We start from the raw sequence: 20,382 nt of genomic DNA on the forward strand, positions 1-20,382 counted from the left end.
GCTAAGACATTAGTTTGGGCAAGGTTAATAGGTACAGAGCTCTAGCCTGAGGTGGGCTGAAGGATGGTACAAGCTACTGGAAGAAGCACACCCTCCAGCTGTTCTTTGCTCTCCCATTGATGCCTGTGGGCTGGCAGCTTACCCAACATGTGCTTTAGTTTTTGCTTCTGAAACATGACATTAGCAGTGCTTGCCCCTCTTGTGTGGCAAGGAGAGCAGCCAGCTCTGTGTCAAGCAGAGAACAGGACTTAAATACCCATTCCCCTTTTAGCTAGCATCAGCTGCCAGGTGTGATTTATGAGGGACTCTTCCCTTCCACCCTCCCAGTGGTATGTAAATAGTTTTTTTAAAAATATCATTGCAGCCTTGATGACCAGGGAAATTCCCACCTGAGAAAGCTTTGGCAAGGTTTGTAAGGAGAGGTAGTACCCTGCATTATGATCAACTGATCCAGCCAGGGAACCTTCAGTATTTATTTACTGAACGCTAGCAACCCCTAGTGTTTACAACATACTTCTTGTCCTTCTTTCTAAACCTAGGTGGTACAGACAGACCTGTTTGTTCAGAACAAAGCATTGTTCAGTTTTTTCCCTTCCTGAAGTAGAAGCATTTTCAACCCGTGTTACCAGAGATCATAGGTATATCTCTGCTCTCGGGAACAGAAAAAAGGTGCTTCAGTTACCTTAGCAGCAAATATTTTGGTTCCAAAGAGAGGCCATTTCCGAGCCACTGTCAAATAAATTCGAATGCATTCTGGTGGAGAGCATCCCTGCAGCACCATCCACTTTGTCGCCAGCCTGTCAACCAGTTGCCTTTCAGAATCCAAGACACAAGACAGCATCATTTACTAATGTCTTCCAAGGAAAGGTGAGTAAAATTGTAACAGTTAATAAATGTTCCTCTTATTCCAAAAGGGCTGTTCTACACAGCACTACAGACAGGGCTGTTAGCACTGTCAGTTAGGAGGGTTGTACAGCCTGAGTTTATTTCAGCATTTTCTCTACTTCCACAATTATTTTACTACTAGTGATACTGTAGTGCTCAGGAATCCCAGTGACATACAGATTGCTCACTGGTATATATATTAAAACACTGTAACTACAAACACTCAGGCAGCTGCTAGAGTAAAATCCTGCCCAGCTTGTCTTTCAATTATAGATTCAATTATACTCTCACCTTCATCTTAACTTGTCTGTAGTACGCTCTATATGGAGTGGCAATATATATTAACTCACTCTTGATTTGGCTCACTAGGGATGGTTTGGCAGCTATCTTACTACATGCAGATGGAATTTGCTTCCAACAGGTTGTAGTTATCTTAGTTCCACCACTGCATCCCTAAGTAGCTTTGGATCTGGAAGATGACCATTCTCTCTTTAAAACAGTTAGAGCTGAGATCCATGGCAGCATCTGAATTCTGTACTTAAATACTTGAGATCTCTGCATTGTGTGTAACAATTTCCAAGTCAGAACATCAAAAAGCCCTGCCAAAATATGTCCTACCAGAATTACTGCATGGCCTGAAGCAGCTCATACATGCTGGCTTTATGGATCGTTGCAAATGTTAGGCATCTGGATTCAATTGACACTTCAGGGGAGGGTAAAACAAAAATTCAGAAACAGAATTCATCTTAGGCTTAGGTTAGAGTTTGTTGGAACCGAGATGTGTAATTTGGAAGTGAAAGGCTTAAACTTCTTGTCTAGGGGAAAATTAGTTGGTGATTTGGCTCTTTTTATATTAGTTAACTGCTATTTTCTTTTAAAGGAACCTTTTCCTGACACTTGTGTTTTGTTTAAGTTTCTACATCAAATAATCTTAACAGGGTTCCTTGAAACTTCTTAAATATAAAGACAGAGTTTTGCAAGTAAAATTTGTTTTCAGTGCAAAGTATAGAAGAACAAACAATTTACCTGAGCTGTTCAGGAGTAATATTTTGCTTGTAGCGTTTGGGGTAGAATTTATCTAAGACCTGGTGGAGAAGATGCTGCATTTTCGATTGTGATGTTCCCCCAGGACTTGAAGATCCTGGTCGATCCAAATCCCCATATTCCACCTAAGACAACATTACAGTTTATAGCGCAATAGAACTATGGGGGGTTTAGTGCAGTAGAACATTCCTTGAATTCCTATGCCAATAACTACTGTGTTTATTAGTCATGCAAAAAGACACCATTAGGCTGGGGAATTTTGTCTATGGCATTTACCATAGTAAATGTATACAACAGAGCAACCACTGAGGACATGACTGCCAAAGAATTCTTTACTGATCTAAGAAAGTGAAACAAGATCCCGGCCAGCTACTTGTTGTAGGGAGACACTTCTACATAACTGCTAAGCTTTTGGGGTTTATTTTCAATTGGCCAATTAAAACAACAGTGTTTTCGTAAATAGTTTGGACAATGTCCCCAGCTTCTTCATCTCAGTTCACATTACTTTAACAAATGCAACAATCAGTTTCAGCTCAGTAAGAAACTATTATCCTGCTTATTATGCTGACAACCCATACTGTGTGTTTTATGTGATAAAATGCTAAATGCAAGCCTGGAAGTCTAATGGAAGATCTTCTTCCTGGGAGGAGGAATAACGGAGATGATCTTCCTGAGTAAGAATCTATTGGCAGTGCAACAGGGAAATTTTTTACTATTAATGGGATTCTAGTAGTGGTACTATTTCCATATCTCTACTAAGGCACTAATTGGAGCAGTTCTGGGGATAGTCCAGCCTCACTGGACTATTTTTCTTCAGAAGGAAAGGAGAGACACTCCTATAGCAAATTTCCCTACAGCAAAAAGTGTTCTAACAACATATGTATGGTGGTACAGTGTGTTTGGCACGGTACATCTCAGACTGTATGTTTGATAAGAAAAAACACTTTTGATGTAAAAGATAGCTGCTTAGTCAAAGATATTTAGTGTACAGCTGAAGTCTCTGGAGCACAAAAGGGAGGATTTCTGCCCATAGCCATACTCACCTGAGCCATCAGAGCCACCATTTCCAGAGCTAATTCCTTATTAACAGGAAACCTTCCATTGGCTATTTCATTGCTGACTTGGAAGGCCAGTAGCAACCGCTCCCGGTCTGTCTCACCTTTGGCCTGGCTCCGAAAATATAGCCTAAAAAGTAGAGAATATTGTGAAAGTAAAAAGATACCGTGAACTGAAAGTAGAGATGGGAACTTTAGTCAAGGTGTAAAAGTGTTTTTTTTGGTTTTTGTTTTTTTTTTTTCCTCCTTCTCCAAAGTGAACTTTGTGTGTTGTGGGGGTACTGGACAGAGACTTGGAAGCTGACGTGCTTCCCTTATGAACAAAATTTGGGCAAGGAGGGTCAAAACATGCTTTCTAGCTTTGGAAGCCATTTGAATTCTGTAAGCCAACCACTTCAAGACAGTGAAGCCTTATTAAACACAGGTAAATCAGTGTCGATCCATCCCCATCAAGCACAGACAGGCAATACTTAAGATATGTCCTTCTCTGCTTATCATAGAATACAGAACTACCTCTGCTCTACATTTATAAACTTCTACATGTCAGCCTTGTAGACTTGTTATTTTTGCCAGCTTTGTTTTAACCACTTACACTGATACTGTTATTAAAAAAGTCTTCAGTTTGCTTCAGCACGAAATAAGAGACCAAACCAGCAGGCTTAATTTAAAAAATTGAAGAAGCATCCTTGTAAATCAAAGCTTCCTACTACTATTTATTCCCTTCACACTTGCAATTTCTTTGACCTGGCATAGCAAGATGACTAATGGGGGTTGAAGACACCAACTTGGGGAATGCTTCCCAGAACCATTCCTCACGCATGCCTATTTGGAGCCAACACCATCTAATTCAAATATTAATTTCAAGCTGCATCTATGACTATGTATTCCACAATACTACACAAGATATTCATTCCAGTGGATCAGTTTGTTTATTTTCATGTCACGTAAGATTAACAACGCCATTAGGACCATATTGACCTTACAGATGTCTTATCAGAGTCCTTGGTGTTAGAACAGCCCAACCTTGGAAAGACCTTATCAAAACATCCTTGCTGTCCAGTCTAGGCACATTCCAGTCCAACAAAATAATACTGCAAAGTTTCGCTCCTGAAACAAATACTGCCTTCTGGGTCAAAAGCGCTAACTTCTGCTTTCACCTCTGTTATACCAACTAACAAAGTTGACAGAAATCTGTTTCCACCATTACAGTCAACAAAATCTTCAAACGTTCAATACAGAACTTTGTCTCTTTTCAGTTTTGGGGTGCCTTTGTTTCGCCTGCAAAGAGAATTCACGTGCAGAAAGCCATTCCTTGTTCTCATACACAGCTCTCTATTCACTGTAATTCAGAATTCCTGTCTGTATTATAAATTATGAACTTGTTCCAATTTTTGGTTTAGATCTTTCTCTCATACTTCCTTTCTCTACCATCTCTCCTCATCTAACTTTTAACATTTCTTTATAAAGTCTGGGCACTGCTACTACATGTCTCTTCTACAGCTCATGCTATTTAGAACATTGTTCTTGTATCTTTTTCATCTTTGTGATTCTTCACTTAATTGCAAGTTTCAGCATACTCATTTTCACTGGTGATTTTTCCCTCAGGTCTCTCTTCCTCTCACCTAACATGCATTATTTAATTATGTTTTAGGATCTAGGCAAATGAAATTGTGCCAAGTATGTCTTATTGTGCTACAGCTAGTTCTTAATTCATTTTAAGTCTATTCTGCTATTGCAAAGTGGTTTGGGTTTTACCTCTAGGCCATATACTCTCTTTTACATGTGTACCACACACAAAAGTCATCACATCTCATGTAGGATTTGAACGCATCTCAGCTAAAATAGTTTTGGCACCAACAGTACTATAAATTACTGGACAGCTACAGAGATATACGTAGTCTAGAAATGTTTAATTAACAGCAGTAGTTAGGCCAACCAACAAAGCACAGTACCTGTTCTTATAGGTCAACTTCACAATTCTTGTGCCACCTTCATATTTCCCAGGATGCAGTTCTTTTAAGGCTTGTTCCCATTTAGAAATGACATCACAGATCTTTAAAAAATATCATAGAGGAGAGACAAACTAAGGTGAAATGTATAGTCAAGTCTTCAGGGGAAAATAAGTGAAAAAAAGTAGTGTGGAACACAGAAGATAAAGAAACAGACTGGATCAGCATAAACACAGCCAAAAGCAACAAAACAATTCCTTTTTCTATTACACAGTATGTAAAAATTACAGCGTTCCAACTGAAAACTCGAGCTCTAATCTGCAGGGGGACATGTGTAAGTACATTGTGGTCTAGTAGCAACTCTTTGGCTATGTCTATGTTAGCAAGTAGCAAAGCCCAGGAGGAGCAGATCTGCACAGTGAAACACCTGTTCCTAAGACTCTATGCCCACACTATATGAGTTTCAAAGGGTTTTCCTTTGGACTAAGCTTTACTCTAATCGAATGGCCTGAAAGCTCATTACTGTGTTGGAACACATCTTCCAGTTCATGTTTCATGTAAAAAGAATCCATTTCATGCTCTCTAAGGTTGCTCCTTAATGTGAATCAAAGCATGGTTAATAGGAATGATTGGTAGGTTTGCTTCAGAAATGCCCTCCTGAGCCAAACTAAAGCACTAACATATCCTCTGAATAGCAGCTATCTACATGCGTGGCTAAACCAAACTCTTGGATGTGAATGTCCAAACTTCGGGAATGTTTGGTCCTAGATTCCAACTTTGTAACTCAGACATATTTTTAGTAATAGCATGGTTAATTTCTTTGGTTCCACTCAGCTCCTCTTGGTTATTCCAGTCCTTTTACAAGTGGTCTAATAAAGGCCCCTGCTTCTCTTTTGATAGCATCTCAATAAAAAGGAATGTGAACATAAGAAGCCACATGAAATACATAATCAGATATCCTAATCCTCTCTTAAGAAGCTATTGAGGTTGCCTTAACAAGTGAATAATAACCAGTTAGTAACCAGTAAAAGTGATGCCTTTGATTGTCTCAAGCTCCTTCGTTTAATATCTCATCTCTCCAAACGGTGGTTCAATTACCAGCAAAGCTCCACATTATCTGATCTGTATCAGGCCATGAAAGCGAAGTACGTAATTTGGCACTGTCTGTGGTAGTTTCCTCTTCAAACCATCTAATTTAAAGTTATTGGTATCTTCTCCCTCTGTTGCCCAATGTGAAATTTTATGCTGTGTAAAACTGAACATTTATGTTCCTTACAGGTACCAGGGCCTCTTCAAAGTTGCCACTACCACTATTCCTCTATCAATGCTGTACAACAAATTATTCTCCCAGATTTGTACCAAAATCTGATGTGTCTCATTCATGGCTGCTAGCCTGCTCACTTAAGGCAGTCATCCAGCTGCAGCATGGGTAAAAATCTCCATATGAAAGACACAGATGTTAATACTTTATCTGCTTTCCTTTTCCCTTGATCTGAGGCACTCCTCTCTTTTTAAAGTGAAGGCATACTCAGTAGAGCTTTCTCCCCTACATAGGCTTTCATTGTTGATGAGAGTGTAAGTTATCTGGAGATAGCAAGGAGAGATGCTTCATAATCCGATAGATGGGATTTATATAGACATGCCAAGAGACTCACAGCCTAAATTTGTCTCAATTAGGACTGTCACATTTGATGTTAGTTGTGATATCTGATCATGCTAGCTAGCTCAGTCATGTTTTAATTTTGTAGTCAAGATAAATTAGAATGTAATATATGCTAAAATCTGAGTTAAAGACTTTAAAAATTGACCAATTGATCACCTACTAAAACAGAATGTGCTTTGTCTTAACTAGTATCTCAGAGTAGACTGAGCTAATCAGAGAATAATAGAATCATTTAGGTTGGAAAAGACCTTTAATATCATCAAGTCCAACTGTAAACCTAACACTGCCAAATCCACCACTAAACCATGTCCCTAAGTGCCACATCTACACATCTTTTAAATACCTCCAGGGATGGTGACTCCACCACTTCCCTGGGCAGCCTGTTTAGTGCTTGACAACTCTTTTGGTGAAGGAATTTTTCCCAATATCCAATCTAAACCTCCCCTGGTGCAATTTGAGGCAGTTTCCTCTCATCCTATCGCTTGTTACTTGGGAGAAGAGGCTGACACCCACCTCGCTACAGCCTCCTTTCAGGTAGTTGTAGAGAGCGATAAGGTCTCCCCTCAGCCTCCTTTTCTCCAGGCTAAACAACCCCAGTTCCCTCAGCTGCTCCTCACAGGACTTGTGCTCTAGACCTTTCACTAGCTTTGTTGCTCTTCTTTGGACATGCTCCAGCACCTGAACATCCTTCTTGTAGTGAGGGGCCCAAAACTGAACACAGTATTCGAGGTGCAGCCTCAACAGACCTGAGTACAGGGGGATGATCACTTCCCTAGTCCTGCTGGCCACACTATTTCTGATACAGGCCAGGATGCTGTTGGCCTTCTTGGCCACCTGGACACACTGCTGGCTCATATTCAGCCACTGACCAGCACCCCCAGGTCCTTTTCTGCCAGGCAGCTTTCCAGTCACTCTTCTCCAAGCCTACAGCATTGCATGGGGTTGTTGTGACCCAAGTGCAGGAATTAATATCTCATCTCTGAATACTAATCTAGATAGACAATACCCAAGTGTATTTGATCTTGAAGCTTTAAGAAAAATTTATTAGCCATTTAACAGCTCTTCAAAGATGTATGCTGAAGGTAACAGAGGGAAAAAGATACCTTCATGTTGCCCTGCAGACAATGTTCTAAATTCCTCCCAGAAGGATCATCTGTGAACAGAGAAAATCCTACGTGGGATGGCTTCCTCATTCCTGTCTCCTGGTTCAGTCGCTGGATGAATTCATCAACTGTTGAGGAACCATCAAAACCTACAACCTGCAATGAAAAAGGAGTTAATTGAGGGTAACTTTCAAGAAACATGACATTGATGGGTATTACAACTAATGAAGCCTGGTTTCCTACAGATTGGTGTCTCAGGACTGACTGCCAGCTCCAGTGTCAGCACTTGCATATTGTCTCCCTTCACGCTGCATTCTTTCTCATACCAAGACACTTATGACATCTCTCCCTTTTCCCCAGCTACCTTTTCTTCTTAAGACCTGTAGAGCTAGGGCTGGATTCCTTTCATTTTCTTAGGAAAAATGGCAAGGAGGAGAAATAGTGTCTACCTCCTAATATCTGATACGTATAAACACCATGGTGCAACCCCCACACACAAAGGAGGCAGGTTTATGGTGCAGTCCTCTAGTGCCCAGAAGAAAGGGAGCTGTGGTGGCTCACCTGGTAGGTTCCGTTCACGAAGTGCACTGGGATGCTGAAGGGGAGTGAGTGGTGGTAGGGATTTCTCAGCAGGATGGACACAATCTCCATCCGGGAGGGCTTGGCTTCCCGCTCGCCAGTCTGCACAGTGCGGTCTACTGATCTCTGGCAGTAGATGGCATACTTCCCTATTTCACTCCTGGGTGAAGAGATGGAGGTAAGTCACAAACATACTTCAAATGCCAGTCCTATTCCATTTCCCATGCCATGACAAAGCATTCCTCCCTCAGGCTTTTGCTCAAGCAAAGATACATCTCTGTGTAGATACCGTAGTTCATCTCAACAGACTAACAGCTCAAGTGAAAAGCTACAACACAAACCTGAGCTCCAAGAATCTGTAAAATTAAGGTAGACAATGGACTCTCTGGGAAGTGCAAGACCATTCCCTGCTCATAGATGGACTGGACGTAGTATAGGAATATCCTCTTCTGTACCCTGTTGCCATCATAGTATCCATTAAACCAAGAATAGTTCACCCTCAAACTCGCTGTCATGCCAGCAGAATTTAGTAACTATCATGTCAAGTCCTGATAAGTATTAATAGTAAGCTGTAATGCATTAGTCTCACAGGATTATGTAAGTTGTGTTTATCAACTTACATGGTTATACAAATTCTAAGTTTCCATGTATTAACCCTATCTGCCAATCAAGAGACTCAACAGAGATTCAAAGCAGGCTCAGATTTGCTGATAGTTCAATACAGTATAGGACAGTTACTAATATCAGTTTACTGTCTACTGAAGAGAATGCTCCACTGAACAGCACCAAAAGGACGTAAGTATGTCTAAAGCCAGGCAGGAACAGTCAGTTACACCTTTTGCAAAAATGTTAAGAATGTGTGTACTGAATAAGTTCTGAAATTGAAGGATTTATACGGATTTATAACTGTGCTATCACTTTGCAGGGGAAACTAATTCCATTCAAGATGCCTTCAGGAACTCAGTACCTGATTAAATCTCCAGTTAAATCCCTGCAAGCAACGTGGAAGTCAGGAGCTCTGGGTTTTCACTGTAGCAATATATTGCTCACCTCCCTGGTAATGCATTTGAACAATTTTCAAATAGGGAATCTTGCTTCAAGGAGAAGTTGTTGTGTCTGGCTTCCAAATGATCCCGAGTCCTGCATCTTCTAACCTAGAACTGTGCCCCACTTTTCTTCCTCTCTTAGAGATTGGATATACACTCTAAGGTCACCTTTCATGAAAAACAATACCTGGAACGAAGATTTAGTGGCAATCGAGACCATAGGCATTATGCAGTGTAAACATTCTAGTGTCTTGTTTGCTGTATGAAACAGGGAAAGCATATCTATTTAACTGGTCAAAAAACAGCCGTATCCACTCCATCTAAAGAGACATAAGTATTCCTAAAGCTAGGCAGAAGGAGCTAAGCTCAGTCCCATTTAGCAACTGCTCTAAATCTAACCTAAACTACAGATGAATATAAGCACAGTTTGCTGTAACTTCTGTATGTTTTTTTCTAGCCCTAATAATTGTTTCATAGCTGGATTGTATCAATACATTTCCTCTTTGCTTCTGCTTAAAGTTTATTTGTTGATAAAGGTACTTTTAGGCCAAGAACCTGGCAAACAGTCAGCATAGTAGTGCTTGAAACTGATGGATTAAAACAGTTTCACAGAGCCCAGCATATCCTTATGAAATTCAATAGTCCCTAACAGTAGAGCAGCTCCCTACTGAGTTTGATGGGCCAGTTTGGGAGCTGATAATGCACACGTTTGAAGACATGGTTTCTAGTACTAGCCAGAAGATCCCTAACATGTTGCCTTAGCCAATGAAGAGAGAGCCTGAACATCGAGTAGTGCCCAATATCTGTATTTTTGCTTCTGAGAAGAAATAGCAAATGTGAGGCAGCATGTAAGAAAATAAAAAACCCAAACTTGATAGGAGGAGTACACAGAGTTCCTTTGCAATACCAGGAGACTTTTAGCTTGAGTTCCAAGGCAGACTTAGGCTGAGTATTTGAATATGAATATTTGTTTGAAATAAAGCCACTGTTCTACTTACATCTTAGCAACAGTATATTGTTGCAACAGACAACTAGACATCTCTAGCTGTGACCTCCCCCCAAGGACAGTGAGATATGCTGAAGACCAGATCACCATGGAAACAAACAAAAAGCACAGCATGAACAATGGAGAACAACTTATTGCCGTTACAGTAGATTGTTTTCTTATAGGGGAAAGTGTTACACTCCAAAGAGGTAACAGAAAACAGTACTAGCATGTTTCAGGTTTGTTAGTTTTTCCTAAGTTTTTATGGTTCCTTGAGATGTTCTCTGCCTCACCTTTGTTCTGTCAGTATGCCTGCTAACCTGACAGCAGAATGTAATCACCTAAAATTCTAATAATTCTTTCTAAATAATTACTTTGGTGTGTCTTTCTATCAATAAAAGAAAGTAGCTCCACTGGCAAAAAAATTCCCTCTGTAGCTCCAGTTATATCTGCAAGGAGTTCTTTTGCTAGTATAGGTCACTCTGTTTTGTGAACTAGCTTAATCTAAGTGACTAATGTGAATGACTGAAGGGGAGACATCTTGATACCATTGGGAACCTTCTGTCCGCTCCCTCAACCTCTTCTTGCAAGTGCGAGTTACAAAATTGCTTCCATCTTTATCGGCAGTGGATGCAAAAGGCAGTCAGCTTAACAGAAGAAAAAGCTGTTGCGGTCTTTACCTTGGGTCTGCATGTCGCTGCAAGTGCTGTTTGATGTACCAGAGGAAGTGATGTTGAGGCAGGAATAGAGGAGCACACAAAGCCAGGAGTTGCCAGCACTGTGAACATAAAACTGGACATCACTCTTGTTCTGTACTTCCTGCCTGTTGTCTTTCATAGAATACTGCAACCAAAATGTTGGATGGTGACTAGTGCTTTTGGGAGTGACCATTTTTAGACACGTAGTTCAAGATCCTTCAAAGGAAAGTGATGGTCAGAAGACAGACTGCTCTTCAATAGCTCAACGTGGAGTCTAAGAAAAGGTGTTCTAAATGACTGGTCACTTTTGAAAATCTTGACTAGTGTAGCCAGAGCTGAGTGAGTGATTAAGACTTAATACTTTTTCCTATTTGTAACTGCAAATCATAACAAAGAATACACTGGGGAATTTTGTTTCCAATTAGAACCATTAGTCTTCAACCAGATTTTATTTTCTCATTTGAGCTGGGAATATAATCAAGTATGTACATTCATGCTGTAACTTATTCATTTGATTCACCCAGTAATTATAGTGCAAAAATCAGATGTCATGCTTAGTAGTAATATTAATTATGTGCATGCTGTTGATTAACTAAAATGGAAAACAAAATTAATACCATGTGACAATTATAGCTAGCCAACATGAGCTATGAATTTTGATTCTGAATATGGTCTGAATAAACCATTTGCAACTGGTGAATGGTTAAATTCAAACTAAAAATTATTTTGCAAGCAGTTACATTCTCAATGTTTTTCTTTGCACATCAGTGCCGAGACTCTCTTTCCTCCACCATGCCTTTAGCATTTGCACAATTTTATGAGAACTGGTCCCATTGCTAATTATTAAAAACATGGAATTAAATAGAAAGTATTTGCAGGGGGGATGTGACAAAAGAGGAACTGACCTGAATGACTGACTGGTTCTGGGGTTGTCTGCAGCTGGTCTGTTTAACAAGCTGACAGTAAATTTCATTCTGCAGCTCAGTATGTGTCAAGCAGACCTGCAGTGCTGTCTGGGCAAGTGACACATGGTAATCAATAGAGGGTGCCTCCACAGGGACATTGATGAACAGCTGACAGGACTGTAAAAGACTGGAAGTTAGTCAATGCCATAAATACAGTGACTCTTCTCTGGTACTTCCCAGGCCAGGTTCTCCAGATGTGTTACAGACAATAAATGAATTCTTCTAAATAACCTTGAGAGGAGGGAGGAGAATAAATACTTAATTCCTATCCCTCTTTTGTTGTGACAACTGTGAAATTCACTCAACCTCCCCCAGCCTGAGGAGCTCACAAGCCAGCAAGAGAATCGAGGGGAAAATGTGCTTCCTGCCTTCCATGCATGTGCTTTACCTTGCTAAGACTGTCCAGGCTTACTGCTGATCTTACACTTGTAGAGTGCAAGAATCAAAACTCCAATAGCTTCACCATTGGTCTTACTGACAATTGAGTTTGCCAGTAAATTGTTTCTGTTCCTTCAATCCAACTATTAGAGAGGAAGAGGAAGACAAAGCTAACTTTGAAGTGTAAAGCCTGTGAGGGACATTGCTCCTAAATCCAGATTCCCTACAAGGAAAAGTTAAACTTCCAGAGAGCGAATGACACCTAATATCCGACTGTCCTTTTGTAATTAAATGACCCAGCAGGCCTGTCTAAAGCAACCAATGGTGACAGTACATGTTGTGACAAACCACATGACCAAACACTGTTGTTGCCCCAACAAAAGAGCAAAATAACTGAAAACCATGCAATGTCCCTTTAAATACCTTAAAAAGTTTCAGAGCTTCAGTCTGTAGAGCCTCTGATGGCAGGGTCGTGAGGGATGCGTGCAACCCATCTTTACTGTAGCACAACATAGGATGTTTCCACAGAGGAGAATCTGAGGTAGCAGATGGGCAAAAACATACAGTGTCAGAAAAAAGATAACATTGTCCATATTGAAAAGGAGCCTTACTGAAATGGCAAAGCTTCCGAGGCAGCAGCACTGCACTAGGCCACATTTATCTTTGGTGCCGCTTCACTGATTTCTGCAAAGCCTGCCATGAACAAGGAGTCACCAGCAGCATTAGCCATCAGCAGAAAGAAGTATTGCCATCCTCAATCCTGCTATGTCAGAGCTTCTCATCAGCTTTATTCTGGTGAGAAACTGCTCAGTTGCGTGTGCAAACAAAAGACACAAACTCTGCCAGGGCAGCCGCCTGCGATGGGGTCTTTGTTAGTGCAAGTCACTATTCAACAGTAAGCAAGGTTCACATACAGGTCTAGGAATATGTGAGTGTGCAGGAAAAGAGTATTAAGTACGAATGCATATGTTAATACACATTTGAGAACATGGTGCATAAAAATACATGAATGAGCAAGTATGAAAGATGAGGAGGAACAGATGAGCATGGATGTATGTGTGAGGGTTTATACAGGCAGACAGAGGAAAAGATGTGAAGGCAAGTGTGTGTGATTATTTAGAGGCGAGAGCACACGTCTGTATGGTCAAGATTCCCAGGAAAGGAAAATCAGGACCAACAATAACAAGAAAAATTAAAGCTCCAGTTCTTTAATTTATTTTGAATTAGTGTTACAGACATTTCAGATACTTTGATAAGTGATGTAACAATGTGATGGACTTGTCCAGTTTCACTACAATACCTGTATCATCTCTGGAGATGTTAATGAGGAACTAGGGGAGAAGGACACTATATTGTATGCTCTTCTACTGAGAATCCGCTTCCCTCACCTTTGGCTGGATTAAAACTGGGAATTGAAATTACCCTTCCTTATGCTTTGCTACCATGGAAAAGAGTTTGTGGTTTCTACTTACTAGGGTCTCCCTCTGCATCCAATAGTTTTCCAATGAGTTGTTCATATGATGTGCCCACTTTGGCATTACTGCTACCAGCTGCAACGGTCAGATGGTACAGCCAGGTATTCTAGGCATAAGGGTGAGAACAGTATGGGTCAGTTCAGACCTTGTTTTCTACCAACAGGTTCAGTCTGTGTGCCCCATTTGTTCACTGATACCAAAAAAGACTCGTCCTCCAAAAAGACTGCCTTTTATACCTTCTCCTGTTTGGTGCGAATAAGTAAGTATGTGGGACTCTGGTCCTGTGGGTGAATCACCAGCGTACAGTGGGACGAAAGAAGTCCTCCACCAGTGGCTTCATAATCTTCATCAGAGTCACAGGAACGGTCTACTTCTTCCACTTTGGACTCACGGATAGGCAGATGCCCTAGGGGACACTATAAGGAGGGGAAGCAAGTTATAGAAGTGTAGCTAATCTCCGACTATGGATAGGGAACACTGGGAAAGAAAACCCAGGTCAAAACATTAGCAGTTCTGTAAAATGTAAGGAATAAACTATAAATCACTAACTAATGTAATTATATAATCTTGCGTTTCTATAGAATCTTTTCTCTTTCATCAACTAAAGTACTTACAAACTGTGTTACTACTTTTATTATTTTTCGTGGGAGACCATCTACAGGTCAGCATGAGAATATGCAAATAAAAAGATGGTCTTTCCCATAAGGTACTGTTTTCTTCCCATTACACTTGTCAGTTGTGTTTACGTCATTGGTTCTGCAAGGCAGGATGTGTTTTCTGATGGTCAGTTGCTCAGTATCTTAAGACACTGTTTTCTAAACCTGGTCAGACTTTCTACTTGCTACTGGAAAATAAGTACTTTTAAAATTACATAAATAGGTAGATTCAGACAAACAGAGGATATCTGCTGTGCTAACTCTGGAGGTCAATCCCAAGTATGAGTCACAAGATTACTTCATATTCTGAAACTTGGTTTCAACATCACCAAGACAAAGTAATGGACCATTGGGCCAAGCTTCCAGAAATGGAAACACGTTACACTGATTAAATGACCTCCCTCTTCCCATATTGTTGTTGCTACTTATTTTTGTGACAGTATGCAGAATATATCAGCTGCTGTATAAAAGTCTGCTCTAAAGGCTTCACAGGACCAAATGGAGAAAGCGAGAAACAAGATATACAGTGAACTGAGAAAGAGAGTCACTTGCCTTCTGAGTCTTTTGTCATTTTAGCTTTTAAAAAAAAAAACAAAAAAAAACCCCAGAGAAAATACTGATTTCTTTTTGCGGAGCAGATGCTGTTAGAAGAGGAGAAGTATAACCAAGGAAGAGCTTGAAGCATGAGACACAGAAGCAGTAAAAGAAAAGAAAGCTTCATGAGAAATGGGAAGGGAGGGTTCAGAAACAAAAGGGGAAAAGGAATTACCTTATCTTCATGATTTCGATAGTAGTAGAAAGTTCTTCCAATCAGTGCACACCAGACCAGCTTAGAGTGACCATGCTTTACCTGTAAGGAGGGCAAATACATGTTTTTAACATCAACAGTGTTTTCTTGCTGGAACGATTTTCTAGGATTTCAACTTTCAATTCAACTCTCCCTTAAAATCTTGCAGTTCTATGCTAACTGGAGCTCCTCTCAAAACATACAGAGCACCACTTCCAAAAGCAGAAAAGTACATCCCACCTAAGTAGATGGGACACTGGTGCTTATGGAAACGGGTCTAAGGTTTTGTTAAGTATTTTACTCATTCATAACAAGCCATCATTTCTTTATCCTGAAATACAATATTAAGAATAAAGTTTTTAAGATTATAAAAACAAATCATTTAATCTCAGCAGGAAAAGACCGGTCAACATGTAGTCTAGGGAGCTGTTTCCTATTGCAGATAAACAAGCTTTGGATGCAGGTTGTCTTTAGCCATCTGTAGATGCTGACCAGAATTCTATTAAAAAATTCATAGTAACTTGCTATGCAAAACTGATCTATGGAAATGGCATAAAGCATAAGAATTTTCAGCCATTGTACATTGCACTAATGCACCTGCAGTCTGTTATGATGGAAATAAATGCTAACCTAGAACCATACAAGCCATTTCTGTGAAATTCTCCTATATCACCAAGTTAAGATCAATTAAATGTGACATTTAACAGCATTTCCTATTGTTTTTTCTTTTACTATGACATGCTGTGAATTCCGTTGAAGAAAAGCATACATAAGCTAGACAGTTGTTATAACTTACTATTTGACAAAGTCAGTATCTCTCAGTAGGCCTGTTTGTCCCATTCCTTATCATTTATACAAATGTTCCTCTCAAATACAGAGATCTACTGCTACTCTTCTTTCTTTCCCCACTCTTCTAGGCAGTACTAAAATACTAATTTCTTGCTGACATTTACTGTGCAAACCAAGAAGCTGGTACACAGTCAATACTAAGCTAAACTGAATAAAGAAATAGTATTCTACCTTGGTGAGCCAACCTTTCACAGTAGGTTTAGCATCACTGTGAGGAACACCAACAGGACCAGTCACTTGCACTCTCAGGATACTCTGTAGGACATGAATCCATTCCTCCAGGATGTTGGGAGAGTCTGCTGTCAGGAAGTAGGTTCTCTTTTCTGTCACGAGCTGGAAGGAAAAGGAGTGCAGAAGTATAAATCTGCACACCTACAAATCTTTTCTTCAGCTGCTGAGTTTCATTATCCCATACAGATTTTTTGGGGGTGGTTCAGGAGGGATTTTTTGGGGGTAAGAAAAAAGGCGCGAACCCTCAAAGCCCAAGTGAAAGAACTGAAACTCAGATGAATCAAATTCTCATGAGCTCTCTGCTGTTTCTGTTAGGTATTGTGGCTTTGTGTCCTCTCACATCGTTTCTTGTTTCTCAGTGCTGCTGCTGATTTTTCTTTTTAAAGGTTACTACATAAATGATTTTTTTTTCCTTGGCATTCTGCCTTCAATAGCTTGTGACTGTGAGAGGAAAGATGCTATGAATTTAATAGTATTAAGCCTTAGCAACTTCAGTTCTTCAGTTCCGTAAGGGCAGAAGGTAGCTAACAGGTCAGGCCACGTGCCTTTCAGAGTATGAGAGAAACTTTAATGCCACCTTAATAATCAAGTCCTCTAACAATAATGACTTAAAACTGAACCCTGTGATGGGCTAATTTCTAATATTTCAGAAGTTGAATTCTAATAGGAATCCAACACTTCAGATGTTTCTTCAGACCCTCCAGATGTGTAAAGTCAGGACAGAGATCTTGCGAGAAGAGTGTTTCAGAAAGAAGAGATCCTAGGTACTATCAGGTTTTAATTGTTGTAAGAATCAATTTTCCCCACAAATTTCAAGCTCTCAGTCCTAACTGCAAAAAAGGAAAGTGCTATGGTGTAAAACAAAACAAAAATAAAGGAGAATCACTTTCAATCTCAAAAAGCTGTATTTGGGTTACAGTTTAGGTCTTTCCCCATTATTTATTAAACTAACTGCCTGGATTGTGCCAGGAAACACAGGGGACAGATAAAGTTAGCTCACATCATTTGAGACATACAGTACCACTCAGCCTGAGGTAAGTGCTCTCTCACCCAGCCACTGAGTGTGTGGTTATCTGCAGGATGAAAAAGCAACACTTACCTGGAATGTTTGGGACCCTTCACCCCTGACAATTTGGCATGAAGAATTCAGTTCCATCTGCCCTTGTGGTTTGCGGATAACGTCACTCTGAGGAAAGAAAAGCAAGCAACTTTTTCAGTAGGAAAAAGAAACTCAGATGGGTCTTGGAGTACTTAAATACAGCATAATATGCATGTGCAGGTTGGAGTCTGCATTCATGAGCTGGAAAGGACAGCTGACGGTTGCCAGGCTGAACGTGAGACAGCGTGATCCCATTGCAATGATGAAGCAAAAGTCTCCTCAGTAGTGGCAGACAATATAACAAGGGTAATGGCAACAAGTACGGTCTTACAAAGTTCAGATTGGACATTAGGGAAAAAAAACACCAAAAAACCCAAACAACCAAACCTTTCTCACTGGGAAGGCAATACAACACCAAACAGCTACCCAGATAGTGGCTGAATTTCCACCTTTGGAATTTTTCAAGATTCAGCTAGACAAAGCCATGAGTGTCTGGTGACAGTCCGTCTTCAATGTATCAGTTGGACTAGGGTCTTCCAGAAGTCCCTTCCAACCAACAGTCTAAATTCTGCATATTTATGAAATTATTTTTTATATGTATGTATATAATATATATGTATAATTTGCTTGTGAATTCTGACGGATAAACCTAGTATCAGAAAAAAAGATGCATTGTGCCCTAAGGTATACTTTTGTCTTGTCAGAATATGACAACTGAAAAAACAAAAAAATTGAAAATAAATCTTCTCAATATTCCTGACTTGTAAGCAAAGATGTGTATATACACAGAAATACTATGTAATTATGCAGGTATGGAGGAAATTGCTGTGTCCAGAAGAAAAAAATATGGAAGGTGAATATCCCTAAATATAATTCTCTGTAATGTAGCTAAGTACAGCAGAATAACCAAGGCCAACAATAAATGTATTTTATTGCATATACAAATTTTGAGTGCATACCACTAGAATTTTTGAAATAGCGTAACTTCATTTGAAACAGTTGTGAGTTATAAAAAAATATTTGGAAAGCTTTGAATGCACAAACATGCGCTCTCAATATTGTTTCATTGGTCATTGTAAGACAGGATTTTTCATGAAAGCTTATTTTCAATTTTACCCTAGTTTTCTAATACTTCCACATCCATGTAGGAGGGTGCAAAATGAAAGAATCCAGCTTTCTTTCCCCTGAAAATCATAGTTTTGCTCAGAGCCCCATATACTGACTGATGAGTATGTATCTGTGCCCTCCTGGTATTGTAATTTATTTTTCCTTTATTTTCATCTTAAACATGACCAAAGCTGGGCCATGGTATGCCTTCTACTTTTCATCATGTGTATGAAGTTAACCAGTAGGCATCAAGCTTCTGTCCTTGTGAATAACCTTTCATCTCCTGGAAACTGCTACCACAAGGAGTTTCCCTGCCTAAGCAGAGACCCACGGTTGAACCTGTGGGTCAGGCATAAAGCTCTTTGGCAGGACATTTTGGGGGAAGCTTGCCCGTGGCTGCCCACTCTGCTTGTGATATCAGCCTGGAACTGGTTCTGCAGACAGCCTTCCCCTGTGCCTCCACACAGGAGTAAATGTATCCCAGTGACTCACCGGAGACTTGTAGTACATGATTTGTCTGTTTCTTAGAACAAACCATCGTCTCTTCCACATCTTCACCTGGCTGCCCATTTTCAGCAAGTAACCTGATTTCTCCATGGGTTCCTAGAGGGCAAAAAGCAAAGGGGAGAAGAGGTTATCTTGCACCTCTCAAAATACAAATGAAAGAGTACTGAAATCAAGCTCAGATATTTGCTGCATCTCCATCATTTTCTGCTTTACTCTGCCTGATGTGAGTAGCAGCCATCCAAGGTCTCTGCTCAACTTGGAGAGAGTCCTAGACTATCTGTGTAGCTGCAAATACCACATTGCATTGTTTTAGTAAAGAATGCATCTGAAGATCATTTCACTGATTGTTTGATGCACTGAAAACTTGTCTTCCTACCATAGCAGTGATTTTCCAAATAAAAGTGAAGGCTGGCTCTAAGCCATGATTTGACTCCTGTTCCTTATCCTGTACTTATCTCTTGCTTTCAAGAGTACTGAATTTAATGCTGCCCATGTTTAAGCGTTTTTCCCTAGGCCAAAATGTTCTATCCTTTCTCCTTCCTTCCTCTGAATTTCCAAAGTTTTTTGTCACAAAAGCGTAAGGCCATCATTAAAGTAGAATACAAGTACAGAAAACCAGTACAGGCCATCAGGAATGAACATAGCCCTTGGTGCTTATACTTATCTAACCACAAAACAGAAATTGCACCACCTTCTAAAGCATCAGATAGTCTCTTTTGATACAAACCAGCTGGACCAACAGCCCAGTCTGTTAGAGCATCTCTTTGCAGAAGATAACTCAATATATTGTAGTTACGCTTTTTCACTTTCAAGGCCAAGGCTCTGTTTGCATCCCTTCACAACCATGAGGCAGCAAGACTTACAGTGCAGATTCCACCATCAGTGGAATAAGAAGATGTTCGCTGTAGCTTATGTTCTGGTTCTGAATAGTCACCATCCAAGGAGTAGGCATCAGGAGGGATGGCATAGTCACTCTCAGAGCTCAGTGAGGACATAGATACACCTGTTCAAAATAAAGGAAAGAATGAGAATCATGGCTAGACAGAAGCATGCACTGAATATTGCACACTCTGAAAGAGTTTCAGAGTTCACTATTAAGGCTTTTTTGTTCAAGAAGAACAAATCAGATCAGACTTTGGAAACTAAAACTCCACTAACCAAACTTCTAAGACCTTTTTTTTTTTTCCCTAGGAAGACAAGTAGTGAGAGTGAATTTTGGATACCGACAGTGAAATAAATTTGTTGCTGAATAAACAGGGATTAAAATAATATTTAAAAAAAATAAATCAGACTTGTTATCTAAGGCACAGACATGCTGTTT

General features: G+C 40.1%; 1 protein-coding gene across 2 annotated transcripts in view; it reads right to left on the reverse strand.

Moving 5' to 3' along the window:
* The window catches only part of PLEKHH1 (pleckstrin homology, MyTH4 and FERM domain containing H1), a 53,128-nt gene that overhangs the window by 5,363 nt on the left and 27,383 nt on the right, over positions 1 to 20,382 (reverse strand). For both annotated transcript variants that reach the window (XM_069784178.1, XM_069784179.1), the window contains exons 11-26: positions 19,925 to 20,064; positions 19,047 to 19,157; positions 17,448 to 17,534; positions 16,289 to 16,450; positions 15,251 to 15,331; positions 14,062 to 14,241; positions 13,823 to 13,931; positions 12,774 to 12,886; positions 11,913 to 12,089; positions 10,990 to 11,087; positions 8,261 to 8,438; positions 7,700 to 7,855; positions 4,937 to 5,037; positions 2,973 to 3,114; positions 1,912 to 2,054; positions 683 to 812 (exon numbers count right to left, since the gene is read on the reverse strand). In XM_069784178.1, the coding sequence (XP_069640279.1) occupies positions 683 to 812; positions 1,912 to 2,054; positions 2,973 to 3,114; positions 4,937 to 5,037; positions 7,700 to 7,855; positions 8,261 to 8,438; positions 10,990 to 11,087; positions 11,913 to 12,089; positions 12,774 to 12,886; positions 13,823 to 13,931; positions 14,062 to 14,241; positions 15,251 to 15,331; positions 16,289 to 16,450; positions 17,448 to 17,534; positions 19,047 to 19,157; positions 19,925 to 20,064 (2,108 nt within the window). The remainder of the gene's footprint in view (positions 1 to 682; positions 813 to 1,911; positions 2,055 to 2,972; positions 3,115 to 4,936; positions 5,038 to 7,699; positions 7,856 to 8,260; positions 8,439 to 10,989; positions 11,088 to 11,912; positions 12,090 to 12,773; positions 12,887 to 13,822; positions 13,932 to 14,061; positions 14,242 to 15,250; positions 15,332 to 16,288; positions 16,451 to 17,447; positions 17,535 to 19,046; positions 19,158 to 19,924; positions 20,065 to 20,382) is intronic.

This window comes from Haliaeetus albicilla, chromosome 5 (genome assembly GCF_947461875.1).
Source record: "Haliaeetus albicilla chromosome 5, bHalAlb1.1, whole genome shotgun sequence".
NCBI classification, from domain to species: Eukaryota; Metazoa; Chordata; class Aves; order Accipitriformes; family Accipitridae; genus Haliaeetus; species Haliaeetus albicilla.